General features: G+C 36.9%; 1 protein-coding gene across 3 annotated transcripts in view; it reads left to right on the top strand.

Annotated features, from left to right (window-relative positions):
• Positions 1–12,449, top strand: part of col11a1a (collagen, type XI, alpha 1a) — a 145,345-nt gene extending 132,896 nt beyond the window's left edge. For 2 of the 3 annotated variants that reach the window (XM_028477294.1, XM_028477293.1), the window contains exons 56-67: positions 1,279–1,386; positions 1,610–1,663; positions 1,785–1,838; positions 1,970–2,077; positions 3,504–3,557; positions 3,653–3,688; positions 3,765–3,818; positions 3,899–4,145; positions 6,218–6,330; positions 6,412–6,480; positions 8,539–8,772; positions 11,611–12,449. In XM_028477294.1, the coding sequence (XP_028333095.1) occupies positions 1,279–1,386; positions 1,610–1,663; positions 1,785–1,838; positions 1,970–2,077; positions 3,504–3,557; positions 3,653–3,688; positions 3,765–3,818; positions 3,899–4,145; positions 6,218–6,330; positions 6,412–6,480; positions 8,539–8,772; positions 11,611–11,757 (1,278 nt within the window). In that variant the 3' untranslated portion in view covers positions 11,758–12,449. The remainder of the gene's footprint in view (positions 1–1,278; positions 1,387–1,609; positions 1,664–1,784; positions 1,839–1,969; positions 2,078–3,503; positions 3,558–3,652; positions 3,689–3,764; positions 3,819–3,898; positions 4,146–6,217; positions 6,331–6,411; positions 6,481–8,538; positions 8,773–11,610) is intronic. The other variant, XM_028477295.1, reaches the window with a different exon arrangement.
• Positions 12,450–22,197: the final 9,748 nt, after the last annotated feature.

The following is a 22,197-nucleotide window of genomic DNA, read 5'->3' as shown; positions in this document are numbered from 1 at the left end:
TATTGTAGCTCTGCTGCAGGCTCTAATAAATATGGAAATGACAGAAACCAATTAGAACAGCAGGTAATATTAATGCAAAGGAAAAATCAATGGCCTTTAGTATATGGATGTGCAATAACAATAGAGGCACTCTGTCTGATTCTGAATGACAGGTGATTTGCTCTATAGTAATCTCATTAAGATGGATGGATGCATGGATGTTCAACTTTAAAATGTCAAAATAAAACCCTGCTGAATTGAACACAGTCTCTTTCTACTCTGAGTCTCACACAATGAAACTAGAAGCCCTGATAAGGCAAATATTATATTTACCTGATTCACACAGTTTTAGATTAAAAGAACGCTGATAAAAACTCTCCAAACTCTATTCAAAATATGAACAAAACCCTAAAAGAGTTCCTTCTCGCAGTAAACTTTAAACATTGTGATGCGGGCTATGATGCATCAAACCAGAGTCAGCTTTAGGTCATTCTGTGCCCTAGGCAAGAGTGGACTTTGCTGCCCCCCAACAAGTAGTTGTTTTTTTTTAAGTTTATACACAGTTTTTACACATTATTATGTATTTTAAATATCACAACAAAACGATGCAATTCTCCAACACAAAAAGTTTAAATTAGAATAATACACTATATTACAATATAACACCTGGTGCAAAATCCAAAAGCAATGCAAAACAGTGCAATCAAAAGTTAAAATAAAATATAAAAGTTTTAGTGCAAGGATATTTCTACTTTTCTGTTTGGTTTTACTAGTCAGTAACAAAAATATTAAAACCAAAGAACATAATGTGCAAACAACACAATATAATTAGAATAGAACAAGAATTAAAATAAATATAAATATGAATTCATAAATATTTTTATTAATATTTAATTGAGAGAAAAAGTGTACAGTAATTGTAAATGGTGTGTTTCACATTCATATTTTCATAAAATTTTTTTTTTTTTTTTTTTTGGGGGGTGGGGTGCAATGTGGTGCCCCTCCATCAGACGCCGACCTAGGCGGCCGCCTGGTTTGCCTGGCAGGAAGGCCGACCCTGCATCAAACCCCACATTAAAAAGACTAATTTTTAATATCTTTCTGTCCCCAATCTAAAATTGTTCCAATACCAAAAAAAAAGATAACCAGGCAAAATATTATCCAATTATATCATGGTTTACAGGGTCCACCAAGCCAGTTAAAAAAACAGATAAAAAAACTCCAATAATGGTTGTTTTCCCAACACATACAGTGTTGTGCTTTTAACATTTTTTCCTAATTGGTAAAAACAAACCACAGGGCGAGGCTGGAGCCGAGGGGCCGTCTGGTAAAACGGGACCTGTTGGACCCCAGGGACCATCTGGAAAGCCTGGTCCAGAAGGTCTGCGTGGAATCCCTGGACCTGTGGTGAGTTGGAGCTGCAGCTACATCACTTTAACTGTTCAAAACACAACGACAACAAAACCACACAGAATAGTCAATATTTCTATTGAGCTTCTACGTCACTTTCTCTGTTTTTATCCTGAACTGTTCAGGCTATTAATCATTACACTGACCATTGAGAATCAATGAAAAACTAGTGAAAATACAGCAACAGCAGAGTATAATACTCTAATTTGTTTCTACACAGGGTGAACAAGGAATCCCTGGAGCTCCAGGTCAGGATGGTCCACCCGGTCCAATGGTTCGTAATGGAGCTTAGCTTTTATATTTGTGCTTTTCATTATTTTTTGTTTGTTTTGAGAGTTTTTATTTGATTTTATTTCCTTTGAACTTGTCTAAACTGATTGTAAACTTTCTTCCAGGGTCCACCTGGTTTACCCGGCCTGAAAGGTGACCCTGGCTCCAAAGGTGAAAAGGTATGTCAAGTATTTAAGTTTCTTGGTAGTTCAGTTATTTAATTTTCTATTTTGAGTTAGCCTGAGCTACTTTCTTCCATTGTAAAGCTTTGAATGGACTGCTCATCATTGGCTTTTCTTGGTCATTTCAGGGTCATCCAGGTTTGATTGGTTTGATCGGCCCCCCGGGTGAGCAAGGAGAGAAGGGTGACAGAGGTCTGCCTGGGCCCCAAGGATCTCCTGGTGGCAAGGGTGACAGTGTAAGTGATTGATGACTCAATTTTCACTCTGGTTTACTGGGACTTTAGGTCAGTTTGTCCTTTCAGTACAACATTGTTGTTTGGTGCTGGCCACCAGTGATGGGCAGTAACTCATTAGCAGTAACGCATTACTGTAATCTGATTACTTTTCCCAATTAACTAGTAAAGTAAGGGATTATAATTGAAGAAACAATAATTAGATTACAGTTATTTTTCCCCAAGCAGGCTGCGTTCCTGCGTTATTAAATTAAACCGGCTCACTACACTTTGTTGGGCGTCTCGCGTTTTATAGCGCATTATAACCCCAGTCGGCCACCATAGTCTCTCTAAGCCAATGACGTAAGCGGCGCAACATCAACACACGCGAAAATGGAGCGTGAGAGAGAGAATGTCCAAGCAGCTTTTAATTATTTGAAGTATCGACATTACTTTGAGTTCAACTCCGTAAACAACGACTGTGCGCTCTGCGTGGGAAGAAAACTTGTATCTACATCAAAAAATTCCACCTTAAATCTGAGTCAGCACCTAGCAAGCCAGCACAGGAATGTAAAATGAATTAAGAAAGTCCCAGATCAACATCCACTTCCACTGAGGGCCCATCTCCTGCTGAAAAAGGTGAAAATAGATTTAGGAGAACAGGAGTTACTGCTGCTGAACTCGTTGCTGGCTGTGTTCCCAAGGACGTGTTGCCAGTTTCCAGTGTAGACTTTAAATCATTTCGACGCAGCGTAGAAAAAAATACTGGCCAAAATGGTGTCAAGCTGCCACAGAGAAAGTCATAGATATAAGTTAATAGAAGAAAGAGTTGTTTTATTTTATTAAAATGTGGTGGAATGTGCAGTAAATAGGTTTAAATTTTCAAAAAATGTCTTCAAGTCAGAAAAGGCTGTGTTTAATTTTTTGCTTAATGCAATGTGCATAGTGTTAAAAATGTAATGAAACAAGATTTAAAAAGAGACTGTTTCATTTGATTCAATATTTAACGTGGAACATGACAAAAGAATAGAATTAGGCTGAAAGGTCAACTGGTTAATATTTTGGACATCACTTTTTTGAAAAGTAACATGATGTAATTTAAAATAAAGTCATTAAAGCACTTAGTTACTTTTGAAAATAAGTCATCAGTAAAGTAACTGGATTGTTTCATTGGGGAGGAGTAGTCACTAATCATAAACTAATTACTATTTCTAAGTAACTTGACCCACACTGCTGGCAACAGCGAATTGCTAAAATATTAACCAATAATAACCTGCATTTAAAAAAAAAACTTTACCAATTGTTTTTGTTTTTTTAGTAAATTGTTTCAAAGGTTAAATGGTGTATTGAAATCTTATTCCTTTGTGTTTGTTTTCTAAATGAGAGGCTGAATAAAAGATATTTTCTAGGGAAAAGATATCAGATGTTCATCTTTTTGTTGTTATTCCAGGGCGTTGGTGGATCTTCTGGTCCCCTCGGTCCCCCTGGACCTCCTGGTCTGCCTGTGAGTTTTGCCACTTCCTCCATTATTCATTTGGATTCCTCTCTCATGAAAGCAAGACTTTGAAAAATACCTGTGCACTGTTCTGTCTCATGCAGGGTACTCAAGGTCCCAAAGGTTCCAAAGGTTCAAGTGTGAGTATTATGAATGTATTATTAATGTGTTTCAAAGCGCTGTGGATAAAAACCGTGGGTTTTGTGCTGATTGCAGGGTCCTGCAGGTCCAAAAGGAGACACTGGTACAATCGGCCCCCCGGGTCCCCCTGTGAGTACTCCATCCTTCACTGTAGAAAAGAAACTGAAACTGTTGAAAGTGTCAAACCAACTCCCCCGTGCACCAATCAGGGCCCACCAGGAGAGGTTATCCAGCCTCTGCCTATTCAGTCACCAAAGAAGACCAAACGCTCCAGTGACGTTCAGTCCGACGCGGCCGGAACCTTCATGGACTACGGCGAGGGAATGGAGGACATTTTTGGTTCCCTGAACAACCTGAAACAGGACATTGAGAGGATGAAGTATCCAATGGGAACGCAGAACAACCCGGCCAGGACGTGTAAAGATCTACAGCTGAGTCACCCAGAGTTTACTGATGGTGAGATGGATTTTTTTATTACACTTGTTTACTGGAATACTGGTGTCTTTGAGTTCTAGAATGAACTGGAAATGTGTTCAGGGTGTGACGTCAGAGACAGATCTTAAATGGATCCTCCATTGTTTTTACAAATGTGGCCTAAAATTTTAGAATTGTTTTGCTCATTCTGTGTATTTTTGTTGTATTGTGTATGTATGTGATAATTTTGTTTATATTTTTTCTTATTTTGTGGATTTTTGTTGTATTGTGTATGTATGTAATAATTTTGTATATATTTTGTATTATTTTGTGTATTTTTGTTGTATTGTGTATGTATGTAATAATTTTGTATATATTTTGTATTATTTTGTGTATTTTTGTTGTATTGTGTATGTATGTAATAATTTTGTATATATTTTTTATTATTTTGTGTATTTTTGTAGTCTTTTTGTGTGTTTTTTTTTTGTGCAAATTTTGTGCATTTTGGTTGTATTGTGTGTTTATGTAGTCATGGACTTTTTTTGGATGGGAGTCCTTCTATTCTCAGGGTTTGTGTGTCTTCAGCAGTCTCGCTAACTCCAGCCACCAGAGCGTGTCAGCACACTGTTTAAGGGAGAGTTAGAAGAGCTCTTCTTCTCTGCTTCATTATTGACTGGGAGTCAGATTTTTAAAAAATATTTTAAATGTACCTGTTAGTAGATCTATGTTTAACAAAATACATTATTATGCACCGTATTCATTTAATAGCCTTTTGAAAATGGGACTACGTTATAGTTTTAGAGCCTGTGTTCCTCCATCTTGAAATCATGTGATTGATGATGTCACACTGCCTGTAAACATCCCATTGTTTTCTATTGGAGTGAAACATTCAGCCTGATTTTTAGATGATTTAGCAGCTTTTTTCAGTCAAACTTACAACTTTTTACATCATTTAGCAGCTTTTTCAGTTAAAATTACAACTTTTTTAGATCACTTATCAGCTTTTTCAGTTAAAATTACAACTTTTTTAGATCACTTATCAGCTTTTTCAGTTAAAATTACAACTTTTTTAGATCACTTATCAGCTTTTTCAGTTAAAATTACAACTTTTTAAATCATTTAGGAGCTTTTTAAATCATTTTGAAGCTTTCTTCAGTCAAAATTACAACTTTATAGATCATTTAGCAGCTTTTTCAGTTAAAATGACAACTTTTGGTTGCTTTAAATAATAAGCAAAAGTTAAAGGTGCCAAAAGTTTAGTTTTGTTTACAGAAAGAGGTTCCCTCTCTGAGATTTGGTAGTAGACAATGAAGCAGAGAAGAAGAGCTCTCCTAAGGTACTTTCACTCGCTCTGGTGGCTGAAGTTAGCCAGTAATCACATACTGTTGAAGACACACTTAGTGAAAAACTAATAAACAATAAATTGATTATTAGACACAGAGGCAAAGCTACAGTGACCTCATGTAAATGATTTCCATTATCAGCGAGTGGTGAAATAACCCAAAGTATGGCTTCAAAATAGAACTGAAGAAGTTATATAAAGAAAAACATTTTCTTACATTCTCACATGCAGTTATGGGCCAATGAAATTAGTAAAATAAAAAAAAAAATCTCAAGAGACTGTTTATACTGCGATATTGGAAGCTGAAAATGGAAGAAAAATATGGACGACCAAAAATTGACACATTCCCCCCTCACTAAATTAGTCATATTTCAAAAAGTATTCATCCGATCAAACTAAAAATGTACAGTGTGACTATTGAATAATCACGGAACAAATGGTAAAAAATTTGGAGCAAATCTTGGATTTCTTGATCCATGAGGCCTACAGTTTGTTTTAATCTGATAAAATGATTGTATCAAGTAGCTTTAAATATGATAAACAGACAAAGTAGTGCAGTTTACATTTATTAAAATCTGTTGGTAGATTCTTTTTTTATCAATCAATACGATGCAATTACTCTGACTGACCAAGAAGGCAACAGTGGTAGCGTTAGCATACATTAGCCACAGTAACACATAATCAATGAGCTGTGTGAGAGCTATAGTATGTAGCTCAGCAGATATCAGAGATAGTTGTGATCAGTTGATCAGTAGTTGTTCTCCTCCTGTAGGTGAATACTGGATCGATCCAAACCAAGGATGCTCTGGGGATTCATTTAAAGTCTACTGTAACTTCACCGCTGGGGGAGAAACCTGCATCTATCCAGATAAGAAGTCCAATGGAGTGAGTAGATTTACATTAGAAAGAGATTCAAAAGAGTAGAAACGTCATGTTTAATGCTGTCTGTCATTGTGTTTTCTATAGGTCAGGTTATCGTCATGGCCCAAAGAAGCTCCAGGTTCATGGTTCAGTGAATTTAAGCGTGGAAAAATAGTACGTTGGCTTTTCTTTCTTCTTTCCTTCCTCCTCCAACACTCACTCACTCACTCACTCACAGAACACCTGCTTTAGAAGTCTGATCTTTTCCCACACGTACCTGTTCACAGACCTGAGACTCAAACAGCTGCAGTGAAATACTGTGGCATTGACCCAGAATCACTGCCTGACTGAAGAACCCAGAACAGCTCCAGTGTGTCGCGGTTTCACAATAAAACCCAGAGCAGAGAGAGTTAGTGATAATATACACGCTTCATTTACACTCAGTGTTAATTCTGCGTTATCCAGCCTTTAACATGAATAGAAAAGAATCGGAGAGAATTCTGTTCAAAAAACAATATTAAAAAACAAAAAAAAATAAGCATTTTTTGGTGTTTTTTTTTTTTTCTTTTCGTTTTTTAATATTTATAGAAAAAGAAAAGGGAAATCAAGTAGTTTTTAAAGTGTTGTTTATCCCTTCCAATTAGAGAAAATTGCCTTTAATTTAAATTTAAATCTTTGAATTTAAAATTGTCTCTTTATTTACATTTTATTCAGTTCTATACACAGAAAATGAAACAGAAACACACAAAATGACAAATATACATAACACCAAAATTACACAAAATGACTTCAAAAATACACAAATCTACAACAAAAACTATGGGCTGAGATTTGTACCACTAGAAACTGAATTTGAATAGTTGGTATTAAATTCGAAAGTAACAAATTGAAATTGAATTTACTGTTTTGAAACTGAATTAGTAACTTGAAATTGTATTTTTCCTGTTAAAAAAAAATCATTTTAATACATTCCAAAAATTAAATTGACAAAATTCAGATTCACTGAATTTGAATATTGCATTTTTGGAAAGTATTAAGATTAATGTTTTTCAACAGGAAAAGTACAATTTCAAGTTGTTACTAATTCAAAATCAGTTTATAGTGGCACAAGTCTCAGCCCATAGAAAACATAATGGAGTATTTTAAAAAATATCACTAAGAAAATGGAAATCAACCGTTTTTTTTTTTCTTTTTTTTAAAAAATGTTTATTCCTTTCCATTAAATAAAATTGCCCTGAATTTCAATTTAAAAAAATTGACCACTAATTTATCAAAAATCAAAAAGGCCAAAACATAGAGTGACCCAGGGACAATATTAAAAGCTAACATTCCTGTATTTGTTTAAATGTAGTTTTTATATCCTAATATTTTAATACTTTATTTATTTACATTTTATTCAGTTGTATACACACAATAGACATGATAGAAACTATTACAAAATACAAAATGACATCAAAATTACACAAAATGACAAAATGATTAAAAAAAAAAAAATATCACAAACAGAAAATAAAAAGCAACTGGTTTTTAGAATTTTAAAATGAAAATTAAATAACCACAAATGTATTCATTTATTTATTTAAATTTCCTTCCCTGAACAGAAAATCCAATGATCAAAACTCACAGTGACCCAAGGAAAACAAAACTTATGAATTAAATTTAGTTTTTATATCCTGATATTTTAAAGACTCCCTTTGTGTCCCATTGTCTTTATTTATTTACATTTTAATCAGTTCTATAATCAGAAAATGATAGAAAAATTCTCAAAACAACAACAAAACACACAAAATGACAAATATACAAAACAACAACAAAAACATGCTGAATGAGTTAAAAAAAAAATATCACAAGCAGAAAATGGAAATCCACCGCTTTTTAACATGTGGTTTATCCCTTTCTGTTATAGAAAATTGCCTTGAATTTCAATTTTAAAATGAAAATAAAATACCCACTCATTAATTTAATTAAATATCCTTTTCTGACCAAAACATACTGTACAGTGACCCAGGGAAGACAATACTAAAGACTGCCTTTGTGTCCTATTGTTTTCTATTATTGTTATTTATGGTATATTTTATTCAGTTCTATACATTTATTTTTGTTGTGTTTACAACTTAATCAAAGTTGTTTTATTATGATATGATAATAAATCCTGTGTGTGAAGCAGGGAATATATTGGAAAGGTGACGCTCATACATCTTCATTAAACTCCATTTTTATGTTTTATTCCAGTTTTCATACGTGGACGCAGATGGGAGTGTAATAAACGAGGTTCAGATGACGTTCCTCAGACTACTGACGGCGTCGGCCCGACAGAATTTCACCTACAGCTGCCACCAGTCCGTGGCGTGGCTCGACGGCGCCACCGACAGCTACGACAAGGCGCTGCGTTTCCTGGGATCCAACGATGAGGAGATGTCGTACGACAACAACCCTTACATCACCGCCATCTCAGACGGATGCGCGGTAAGCACCGACAGGAAGCTGGGATTTATTTCAAAATATAGACGTTTGTTTAATTGATGATGATGCTGATGGTTCGTCCTTAAAAGACACATTAGCAACCAGCTAACAGCAAAAAAATTATTCAAAATGATAGAAAAATATAGAAAACAACAGCAAAACTACACAAAATGAGCATGAAAATACACAAAATGACTCCCAAAACACACAAAAATAATTAAAATTACTTCATAAACATACAGAATAACAGAAAGGTACACAAAGCAACAGTAAAAGTACACAAAATGACAACATAAATACACAAAAATGACTCCAAAACACAACATGAAAACTAAAATGAGCAAATTTGTTCCCAAACACACACGACGACGAAAAAAATACACAAGATGACAGAAACAAATGTACAAAATGACTACAAAACAACAACATAAACACTCTGAATGACTCCAAAATATCACAAAACAACAACAAAACATAAAATGAGGAATAAACAAAAAACATCAAAATTACCCAAAATGACAACAAAAAATACACAAAATTACAAAAAAAATGTACACAAAATCACGACAAAACACACAAAATGACAACATAAACACACTGAATGATTTTTTAAAAATCACAAAACAACAACGAATGCACAGAATGAGATTAAAAATTGCAAAATTACTCAAAAAAACACTCAAAATGTCAGAAAAGTACACAATTTGTACACATCAGTAAAAGTACATTAAATGATAACATAAATACCCAAAAATTACTCTAAAACATGACATGAAAACAAAAATGCACAAATGTGTCTCTAAAACACACAAGACTGCAACAAAAATACACAAAATGACAGAAAAAACAATAACAAAAACACAAAAAAAACCTAAACAAATTTACAGAACAACAAAAATGCACAAAATGAAAGAAAACATTTGTACAAATTAACAACAAACTGATTAATCATAATAACACTACAAAACCACAACAGCATGACAAGAAAATAATCACATAACAAAGTACACAAAACAACAACTAGCCCACAAAATGGCACAAATATATACAAACTTTCACAGACACTTTGCTGTATTGAAGCTCAGATTGGTTTGTAATCCTAATGCTGACGTGAATGTTGGTAATGAGACCGTCTGGTCAGACTAAATTAGACGATAGCGCACTAAATAGTTTAGAAAGTGTAAAAAATTAATTCAGATGTAATGAACTTTGTGCTGAGGATTAAAATGTAGCTACAAATCAAACGTTGTGACACGGTATGAGCCAGATTCCCAGAAGTGAGTGGAGGAGGTAAAAAGTGCAAGTCATGGTTAAATGAAAATAGAATGTGCGTCACATTCAGGAAGAGACGCTGGTTTTGGGGAAATCAGGTCAGAGGCTCACAGAGTTTGTCTTAGAAAAAGGTGAAAGAAAATCTATGATGAATTAATATTACCATAAATGAATTAGTGTCAATATATATATATTAAATACAAAATATACCATACACATATAGATTTACTGATACATTTGTAATAACAATAACATTTCTTAGTCATTAAAAAAGTGTTTATGATATTAGGTGATATTAATTATATCATGATAAATGAAAAAAAACACCCAACATTTACACATGAGAAAAAAAATAATATCTACATTGTTAAGGTGATGCCATTTTATAGCAACAAAAAATAAAGAAAAAGAAAGAAAACTGCAGTTTTGATGCATTTTCCAAATATTTTATAACGTCAGCAGTTATTTACAAATACCTTAGATTATTATCAGAAACAGAAATGTTTTATTGCGATGTATGTTTACACAGGCATTTTGTTAGAAGAAGAAAACGAATCCTTTGATTTTAGCAGATAATAGCTTAATCAGCATGCATTTTAATTATGTTTTTAAAGTATATATAAAAAAGACAAATTTAGAAGATAATTTGCTTTAAATTAATTGAAAGACATTTGTAATCCAACAAAATGAGACTCACGTTAGCAACCAGCTAACAGCAAAAAAATTACTCCAAAACATACAAAATGATAGAAAAAATAGATAAAACAACAACAAAATAAGCACAAAAATACTCAAAATTACTCCAAAAATACACAGAATGACAGAAAAGTACACAAAGTACTGTAAAAAATAAATAAATAAAGGAGAATTGAATTAAATGATGATAATTAAAGACTTGTTTGACGGCTTTAGGTCCCCCAAATAAATGAATGCAAATAAATAAAGTTAAAAAAAAAAAACAGTGTACACACATTATTATATAATTTAAATAGCAAGACAAAACAACATAACACATCATGGAACAAAAAATACAACCTATTTTAAAAATTAGAATAATACAATATAACACGTATAGTGCAATTGTTCTGAGGGAAAACAACAACAATAATTGTGCAAAATCCCAAAGCAATGCAAAACAGTGCAATCAAAAGTTAAAATATTCAAGTTTTAGTGCAAAGACATTTCTACTTTCCTGTTTGGTTTTACTAGTCAGTAACACAAATATTAAAAAAAAGAACACAATGTGCAAACAACACAGTAGAATTATATAGAATAGAACAAGAATTAAAATAAAATAAATACAAATATGCATAAATATGGGCAGAAGATTAGCAGGTATAGTTACAGATTTTTAATATTAATATTTAATTAAAAGAAAACATGTACAGCGATTGTAAAGGGTGTGTTTCACGTTTATTATACCTTGTTAAATTATTGTTATTATTCTTTGGGGTGGGTGCAATTTGGTGCCCCTCCAGCACATGGTGTCCTAGGCGGCCGCCTGAGTTGCCTGTGGGGAAGGCCGGCCCTGGTTTGACCTGATGTTTGTCTGTTTGTCTCTCATTGCAGATGAGGAAGGGCTACGCAAAGACTGTGATGGAGATCAATACTCCCAAAATTGATCAGGTTCCAATTGTTGATGTCATGTTGACTGACTTTGGGGACCCCAACCAGAAGTTTGGATTTGAAGTGGGGCCCGTCTGCTTCCTTGGCTAAGTTAAAAAAAAAAAAACAAGAAAAGAAAAAGAAAAGGACTCAACGGGACCAGCAAAGAAAGTCCAGCCGAGACTTTCTGGGAACCAGCAAAGACCAGTTTGACCCCCCCACCCTACACCCCCACACACACCCACCCACCCTTTTCTATGCCACATGCAAGTTTTGAATCCGATGGTGTAGCGTATGTTTGTGCAACCCAGAGAAATGCGTGTTGCCCTTGTAGGGCTTTGAACCACATGGGCTAAAAACCTGGGACGTTTGGGGGCGTGGCCGACCACGTTCTCCTGGTGCTACTATGGTGCTTGTTCAAAAACACACAACAACAACTACAGGTGCTAACAACGAAGGTGTATTTAGCTAATAATAATAATAATAAAAATTGTAATTAATATTTTGTACAATGCTGTTATTTCTGAGTCCACTTTCAAAACTTGCATGTGTTTCTGGCTCTTTACCTTTAAGTCGGCTTAAAAATAAACAATGTAAGTTAACAATTCTAAATAAATCTATCTTTCTGCTTGTAAACACTCAACCTGTTCCTATTTTTGCTAAATTCCAGCCCTTGTATATATTAACAATCCAACGGTTTCAGGTTATTTGCTGCACATCTCCCACTAATATTGTGATTCTGTGCTTGTAGGAAGCAAACATGGCATATATTTTTCCTTTATTTAATTCTACCTGTTTTTTTTTTGTTTTTTTTCTGTTTCATTCTCTGACAGGCTTTTATTTTGGTTGTATACCTCAAATCTTTCTTGATAACCTTAAAGATGCAAGGATGCTATGCCCTGTATATACCTTGGTTACGCAATTAAGTTTATATATTTTGGGTGGGGATTTTTTTAATAATTTTTTTTTTTTAAAGAGTACAATACAGCAATTGTTACACATCCACTGTAACTAAAAATGAGAAAATGTTTTCATGTGCTTTTTATAGTTCCTTTAAGTATTAAAAACTGGATTCCAAACAACAATGGACTGAACGTCTCAATGGTTTGTGATAAAATAAAATAGAAAATGATGAATCCACTCATGTCACCGCACGTCTCTGGGATGCTGCAATTCTATTTCTCGTGAAAACAATAAAGTTTCATTTTACAGTTGTTTGTGTTCAGTTTGAGTACATATCAATGGAAACTTTGTTTTGGAGTTTCAAGCTGCGGAAAAAATAACTAAAAAGTTTAAAATGCTGATCAAAAGTTTGTGTCGATCTCCACTGTAAACTCTCTTATTGACATACTTGGAAAGGTTTGGTGCATTGTGGGATTTGGAGTCCTGTAGAGCAAGGGTTCTCAACCTTGGGATCGTGAGACACTGGGAGTGGGTCGCCAGATGCCTTCAAGAGACTTGGAATATTTTTGAACATTTAAAAACCATTTTTGCTTATTTTTACCATTTTTCTGAAAATGCACCAAATGTTTCATATTTTAACCTATTTTCATCACTTGCCATTATTTTTCTCCTTTTAATGCATTTTTGCTACATTACTCCCATTTCTTTCTTTTTTTTAATCTTTTTTTTTGTCTGCACATGCTGTCAAAGGTCAACACTACAAGAAGTGCAACCTTTTTTAGACAGCAATGCATTTTTATTTATTTTTTGTTATTGCATTTAAATAAATTGCATTATTTTATTGCATAATTGTGACCATCACCAGCCCTCCCTAAGGAAGGGTAATAAACACTTTATTAAAGGGAGAATATAAAAAAAGAGGGCAGTGTTTCACCTAGGTGAGGGGGTGGGGGTAGAAGGAGGGGGAAGAGAGTAGGGAGGAGCGATTCAAGGTAGAGAAACGGAAGGGTGGGGAGGAGTTGATTACTGTAAAGTGAAAGTGAGATGTGAAGTTGTAGGCATGAGGCTTAACTATAATGGTGGTGGCTGTGGGCAGAGGGAAGGGTGAGTGGTAATACCTGAAACAGGTATTTGGGATCAACGTGTCTAAAGTTAAGCCCACTACAAGTTTTATCCCACAGTCCAAGGCATGCTAGTGCATCGTAGACCAATGTATATGCAAGAAACTGCCCCCAACTCCCAACCCCAAGGCCCCCCACAGACATCAACCCCACCAACCCCACACCCAATCCCCTGAGGTGAGGGCCCAGAGAGCCCCCCGCCCGAGACCCCAGCAGAGGGGCCAAGGCCCACGCCCAGCAGACGGCCAGAGCCGTGACGAATGGGCAGCCGGCGGGCACCCGTCAGTGGGCCCAGAGCCAGCAGGGACCGGACCCCAGGCCAGAAGGACCCGGAATAGAAGCAGCACCGGGAGCAGCATGCCCGAGGACAACGACCACACCCCCGGCCGCCCTCAGCAACGAGGGGACGCCGCACCACCAGCCCCCAGGCGCACCGATCCAGCCCCCCAGAGCGCCCCAGGTCACCCTTTTTTGACACCGCCAGCGCGATGCGCCTCAGTTATTGCTAAAGTCCCCCCGCCGCCCCACCCACCCCCAAGGGCCCAGCCAGACCGCCACACCGGCATGCGGCGCAGACAAACCAGAGACGGTACTTTGGGTACCGCCCAAGCAGGGGCCACCCCACGCCGCACCCACTGGTATGCAGGAGCGCGGCCCGCACCACCCACCCCGGAAGACCCCCGCCAGGACCGGCCAAGCCAGCCGACCAAGCCCGCCGGTCCCCAAGAGCAACCCCCGGGACCGGGAACCCCCAAGGGCGAGACCCCGGGCGAAGCCCCCCGGGGAGCACCCCCCCCACAACCCAGCCCACGAACCGGCGACAGTCAAGCAGGACCGCACAGCCCCAGACGGCACAAGGACAGTAGCCCAGGCCCCGCCGCCCACCGGACGGCGCAAGCCACAAGGCAATGCCACCCACCGGCGAGCGACCGGCGGCCGCCACCGCAGGAAGGAGGCTGCACACCATTACTCCCATTTCTGACACTTTTTCATCAAAAATCAATGTCTTTTCTGCTCATTTTTCTACTTTCTAGACATTTTTAGCATTTATAAACCCTTTCTACCATTTTTCCACCTTATGAACCCTTTTTTTTACCACTTTTTCTGTCTGTTTTTGTCCACTCTAATTTGCAACTTTGAACCAATTTCTGTGGTTTTTAAAATCCCATTTCACCACCTTTTCCACCATTTTCAGTGACTTTGAACCCATTTTATTTCTGATTAAAACAAGTATTTCCATCTTTAAGATGACTATAATAATAATAAACTTCCTGTATAACAGTGGATATTATTCAGATGAATAAATAAATGTGGTTATCACAGATTCATAGAACAATGGACCATCATTTTGCTGACTTTATGGATGGACCCCAAAAACCTCACCCCTTTATTCCCCCTTATAGATGACCCTGTCTCCACATGACTGTTCTTCAATGTTCATGTCTGTGTTCAACCACCTTCAGCTACAGTGGGGGTCCCTGCTCTCTGGAACCTTTATTTTGGGGGTCGAGAGCTGAAAAGGTTGAGAACCACTGCTGTAGACTGATGCATAGTGGAGTTTTTACTTCATTCTTACTCTGATTTCTTGTGTTTGACCCCAAACACACTCTACCTAAGTGACTCCCCAACACATTTCTGATGTTTTCATGAACTAAAAGTAAACTGAATGTCTCATGGAGTGAGGTGATATACTGTAATATCACGGGGAATATCGAGAACAGTCAAACCAGTCACTTCTCCTCGTAATCCCAGTAAGAATGAGTAAAAACACTAATATGTAACTTTTCCAACAATGTCAATAACAGTGTTTACAGATGAGAATAAGATCTAAAACTTTCAAGCAGCAATTTCAGCCTTTTGCATCTTTGTAGTGAATGATCTTATATTTATTGATCTATGAGGTCTACACTTCTCTAACTTATTGATGTTTACACAATAATTCATGGACACTGTCAGTGGGCGTCGCCTCGCTTCACTGCAGATGATACTGTTCTTCCTTTAAGAATTCAGGCTGCTACTCTGTCTATAAGTGAATATTTCAAGAAATTCTGGTTTTACACAACGTTACATGTTATTTTTAACAAAACCTTCGTCCTCTTTCATCAGAGACCATTTTTTTATGTAAATGTGCAAAAAACATAAGGGCTATTCGGGTCCTTTTAAAGTTGGATTCACAAAACCACAAAGAAAAATACTGTGAACAGATATAGTCAGAGCTTTAGTAGAGTTAAATAGATTTTAAAAAATATGAAATGGAAGAATAGACCATTAATTTGATCCACAAACACTTAAACGTCTCAATTCACGCTAATAAAAAGTGTTTAATCTGACCCCTTTATTTACTACCGATTTCTCTTTTTTAAAATACAACTAACAATTCAATTATCTCCCCATATATCATCATTCAAACAATCTAAATATTATCAAATATCCATAGCTAATCAGTATTACTTAAAGACAAATATATATATATTTTTTGTATTAAATTAACAATGTTTAAATACCAATTTTTACTGAAACATTCTGACAAATGTGTTCAAGCAACACAAATAGGATTTTGTTATTTATTTATTTTTTTAAACAGTATATTTTAGTAAAATCTTACATAATTGTTCATATTGTTACATATTTTCCGACGAGTTAAAAGTTGTAAAATAGGAATTTGATGATTTCCTGTTAAATCTTTCAGAAGTGTTCATTTGAAACAATTGCATAAATTAAAAGAAAAAAGAGTATTTTTTTTTTTAAGTTTTTGCCTTTAATTCTTCAGTAATAATTAAAGTGAAACCATGAAATTTACCATGAAGTATCACGGTTTCACAAAGGTTGGTGACCCCGATTGTAAAGGTCAGTATTTAATACATTGTTGGTGTTTTTGAGCTCTGAAAAATAAAACCAGGTCCTTCCTGTGATAGAGACAGAATTACAAAGTGCTATAGGTGATAATTTCATACATTAAACATATTATTTTGTGACATATTAGCATCTGATGTAAGTCATGGAGGCCAATCTTTTGTGCTACTTTAAAAAAACACCTCTAAAGATCACAGCACAGAAATTATTTATTCATTTATTTTGAGCAATTTATTACAAACAGAAAAAGCTATAGTAGTATGTGTACATTCATTTTTCCATGTATAGCCTGCATGGCTAATGGCAACACATGTATCAACATAAATACTGTAGATAAAAATTAAATAAATACACTGCTTGAAAGTAAGAAAGAATCAACCAATGACAGATTAGCTTGTTAGCGTGTATTATGACGTGTTCACACCAAACGCGTCAAGGGGAACATACAACATATATATGGTGGCCGTATTTCTAGGAAGCGTCAGAAGTCCCGCTGCGCGTCCCACGCCTCCTGTGTGGCACGTTTTGAAGCTTTTTGCGCGGCTGACACTGCGCGTTTTGAGATTTAAAGCTTTTGACGTGCGTCTGGCGCTTCCAAAATCGGCCGACGCTGGAGTTGGGATTGTTGAACTTTTGGGGCATATCGCGGTACGTCGACCAATCAGTAGCTTTCCTCAATCGTGACATATTCAGTAGGGAATGCGAGCAACGATGCGGGTCAGCAGGTCGTCAAACTGGGCCCGGAACAGACAGAAGAAGCGCTGAAAGCGACTCTTGTCCGAGCGCAGCTCTGGTGAATCCAGAAATCTCTTCGACGACATTGTCTGGTTTTATGCTAATCTCTTGATAATGTAGAGCCCATGAATGAGAATCAGAGGCAGCTGGAGTTAGAGGCGGCGTGTTCAGCAAGAAACTCCAAACTTTATTCTCCATTCACCCACACTTCTCTATAGCCCTCTAACTTCACAGTGCACACACTGAGTCACACCAAAATACATCCGACCGAAAACACTGACTTCTCAACACAATAATGTTCTCCACCATTTCAGTCACTGGATGAAATATGAACATAACTGATCACCACAATATCATCCATTGTATGAACACCACCAGCAACAGAGAAGCCCCTCCCCAAAATGCACTCAACGCGCTCTCGTCCCAACTTGTTTGGACACGCATCCAAAGCCTCTTCGAAGCTCGATGACAAGTGTACAACTCGGGGCGTGTTTGGTGTGAGCGTACCATAAATCTGAAAAAGCTCCTTATATGCTAAGCTAGGCTATGCTAGCTTCTTATAACTATAAGAGTCAGCTGGACTTCTTGTTCTGTCATCATGTTTGGCAGTCTCTCCCCCTCCCTTTGTGTGTCTGTGGTTACAACCTCCCTGGGTATGGCTACTCCTGGCTGCAGAGCAACACACCTGCCAGCAATCACCAATTACCTCCACTACGAGAAGACCAGTTTCCTTGTCAGTTAGTTTGTACTGCTGCTTTTGGCTCTTTTCTTGTATCTTTTGCTAAGCCAATGTTTTTGTCTCCAGCCTACCTGTCTACCTGTCTGCCTGTCTGCAAGTCTACCTGTCTACCTGTCTGAAAGTCTACCTGTCTGCCTGTCTACCAGCCTACCAGTCTACCTGTCTACCTGTCTACCTGTCTACCTGTCTACCAGCCTGCCTGTCTACCTGTCTACCTGTACACAAGCCTACCTGTTTGCCCGTCCACCTGTCTACCTGTCTACCAGCCTACCTGTCTACCAGCCTGCCTGTCTACCAGCCTGCCTGTCTACCAGCCTACCTGTCTGCCTGTCCACCTGTCTGCCTGTCTACCAGCCTACCTGTCTGCCTGTCTACCTGTCTGCCTACCTACAAATACTCACCTGTCTGCTACTTACCTTCTTACAACTGTTCATCTGGTTCACACATCAAAACTTACCTGTACAATAAACACTTGGAATCACTAAAACCTCCTATGCTCTGCTTTTGGGTCGTATAGAAAACCATGACACATTCATGTTATGAATAATTTTGTTGAAATTGTTATTGTATGTAAGCCATGCAGGGCCATGCTTTCATACATTTTTTTTCCTTCATTTTCCTGTGATAATTTAATTTTCTCGAGATCTCGACCTAACGAGACTTTGTTTTCCCATGATAACTAGTTAATTTATATAGTTTTCCCGAGATAATGGGATAATAGACGAAACAATAATAATGTAGCATAATAAATCATTGCAGGAAACATTCAGTGTAACAATGCCAGAGGAGCAGGAGCATATAGATCACAGCATCAGGTTTCTGTTCAATCAAGGCCTGACACAGGCTGAAATAGCATTATGCCTTGCTATTACAGATAATATACACATTGGTGTGCGTACTGGGAAAATACTAGAGTAATGCCATCAGCGGTTTAAACTAGAATGTCCGTTTACATCACGCATTACAGTAAAGCCGACGGGAACTTCATGGTGCGTTCAAGTACACCTCAAATCACACCAACAATACTGTATAGGCGCATTGTACCAAAAATTCATGAAAAATCTAATTGTTTTCAGTAAACTCCAACATATTCTTGTTCTACAGGCCCCCAGGTACCTCTGTGCCAATTTTCAACTAGAATCACTGTAGCATTTTCTCATAATTACACAAATTTTGTTTTTTAAATGAATTTTTGGAGCAGTACTGTATGTATTATGTGTTTTGTGTAATTATGATTTACAGTGTCTTATGTGTCAGACACCAAACACTGGGTTATCAGTCCATTTGATTTCATTTACTTGATGAAACGTCTGATTTTCACATATTTGAAATATTTCTGGACTTATCAGTGGTTTTTGAACAAATTGAGCAAAGAATTTGGTTGAACAAATTTTTGTCATGGTTTGAGATTTTTTTCATGTTGTGCTTTGAAAGAGTCCTTGTTTTTTCTATAATATTTATTTAAAAGAAAACTAAAATTAAAGAGAGAATGATCTTTATCTGTTCAACCTTGTCATAGTGTTAAAATAGATTTTTATGTTCTTGAGCTTGACTCAGTCTTTGCTTGGTCCAGTTTTTGTCTCGACTTGGTCTTGGTCTTCACTCATTGTCAACTTCCAAAAGTCTTGGTCTTGACTTGGTTTCTGCTTGCCCCAATTTTGGTCTTGTCTTGGTCTTAACTCACTCGACTCCCAAAAGTCTTGGTCGTCTTGATTCGGTCTCTGCTTAACTCTGTCTTTGTCTTGACTCACTCGACTCCCAAAAGCTTTGGTCTTGGTCTTGACATAGTCTCTGCTGGTTTCAGTTTTGGTATTGACTCACTGTCAAGTCCCAAAAGCTTTGGTCTTGACTTTGTTTCTGCTTGCCCCAATTTTGGTCTGGTCTTAATCTCTGCTTGCCGGAGTTTTGGTCTTGACTCACTGGACTCCCAAAAGTCTTGATCGTCTTGACTCGGTCTTTGTTAGCCCCAGTTTTGGTCAAGAAGAGTCAAGTTTTGATCTTGACTCACTCGACTCCCAAAAGCTTTGGTCTTGACATGGTCTCTACTTGCCTCAGTTCTGGTCTTGACTAACTCTGGTCTCTCTAAAGTTTTGGTCTTAACTCACTGGACTGGTCTTGACTTGGCCTCTGCTTGCCTCAATGTTGGTCTTGACTTGGTCTTGGTCTTGACTAACTCTTGACTCTCTTGGTTATCATGCATTCTGGTCTTTGGCAAGTCTTGGTCTACGGTAATGAGCTGTTGAGAACATTATTCAACTTTCTTTTAGTGAAATAAATTCACTGTTGTATGTATTTATGAATAAAGCTGTAGTCATTCAAGAATTTGCAACTTATCATCGAACGTTCGTTATAGCTCCTATGCTATCCCAGCTATGCTAGCTAATACTCCGAAATGGCTAGTGGTAATTCCATGGCACAATAAAAAAAAGCCTTAGTATGCATTAGTCTTGCTCCCCTTGAAACAAATGTCAGCACCAGCCTGTGTCACTTCAAAGGTTCAACCCACGGTGAAGCTTTAATTTTCTCCTTGAAAAGTGTTGAAGAAAAATCCACATAATGACAACTGACATGCCTGTGTACAGCAGAGGAAAAGCACCGTCTTTATGTTTTCTTTTATCTTTGTTTCCTTTGTAGAGACTCAGCCAAAGAGAATACAAGAGCCACAGCCTATAGCGACAGAGCTAAACCCTTCATGTTCGCCTCCTGGGATTACTGGCATTCTTAAGACATTTTTTATGTATTCAGGACACACTGATTATTAAAATGAAGTAATCAAACGTTCTCCAGCCATCATGCTAATATTCCCACATTATCATACAAAGGTCACATCTGCTACATTTACAGCTGTACAAAGTGTAGACAGAAAAACGCCATCGAAGAAACAACGTCACAAAGATTAAACTATGTGTCAATTATAGAGAAGAGGCAAAAAAAAAAAAAAAAACATTTTATTTTCAATGGAAATTGAAATGTTTGTTCATACAGAACAAAAATAGCCAACTATTATCATAGCAGGGACACAAAAATGTATCTGATCTGAGCGTCACATGATGCACAATAATGAACTATGAGAATTAACAAAACAAAAAAACAAAGGGTTACTGTGTGTTTTTGTTGTCATTTTGTGTATTTTCCTCTCATTTTGTTTACATTTTGGTTTTTTTTAATTCATTTTCTGTCTTTTTCTTATTGCTTTGTGTAAATTCTCTCATTTTGTGTGTGTTTTGTGTTTTTCTGGGTTTATTAGTTATTTTGGGCCTATACTACAAAGCTAGATTTCCTCTCATCGCGCTAATTTCTGGTATTTAATCAGTGTGTGCTGTCCTACGAAGCTGGCTTACAAAGCTAAATCGCCATGGTAACTTAGGCTTAACGACTAACCTGGTCGGGACCAGGTTTTGTTCTGGTTAAGATCTGAGCGAGTACCAAAGTCCCGCCTCCTGACCAATCATTTCTCTTAGAAAGTGACGTGTCCAAAAAGAGGAGGATCATTGTGAACACGTTTCTGTGTGGATCTGATGTGACGCTGACAGGAGAGAGATTATTTATTCTTTACCATGACAACGCATAGGAAATATACAGATTTACTGCATATCTGATGGACAGATGAAGTAAAATAAGTCAGCTGATAAAGCCTACGTGCATCGGGCTCTTTGAGACCAATTCATTCATTCATTCATTCATTCATTCATTCATTCATTCATTCATTCATGTATTCTGGGGCAAAGAATCTCAGTCCTGTGAGATAATATGAAATATAATTATATTCTACTTTATGATGTAGGCTGACCTGTATGAACGCAGCATCAGAGCCACAGACAATGTAAAAGGGAAAGTGAAACTGATCAAAGTGTCTGTTTATTCTCCATTTACAGTGCCTTGCGAAAGCATTCGGCCTCCTTGAACTTTTCGACCTTTTGCCACATTTCAGGCTTCAAACATAAAGATATAAAACTGTAATTTTCTGTGAAGAATCAACAACAAGTGGGACACAATCATGAAGTGAAACGAAATTTATTGGATATTTCAAACATTTTTAACAAATAAAAAACTGAAAAATTGGGCGTGCAAAATTATTCAGCCCCTTTACTTTCAGTGCAGCAAACTCTCTCCAAAAGTTCAGTGAGGATCTCTGAATGATCCAATGTTGACCTGAATGACTAATGATGTAATCAAGTCTCCGTATAAATGCACCTGCTC

This window comes from Gouania willdenowi, chromosome 20 (genome assembly GCF_900634775.1).
Source record: "Gouania willdenowi chromosome 20, fGouWil2.1, whole genome shotgun sequence".
NCBI classification, from domain to species: domain Eukaryota; kingdom Metazoa; phylum Chordata; class Actinopteri; order Blenniiformes; family Gobiesocidae; genus Gouania; species Gouania willdenowi.
Note: the sequence above shows the minus strand (reverse complement) of the source record. Positions and strands in the feature narration are given on the sequence as shown.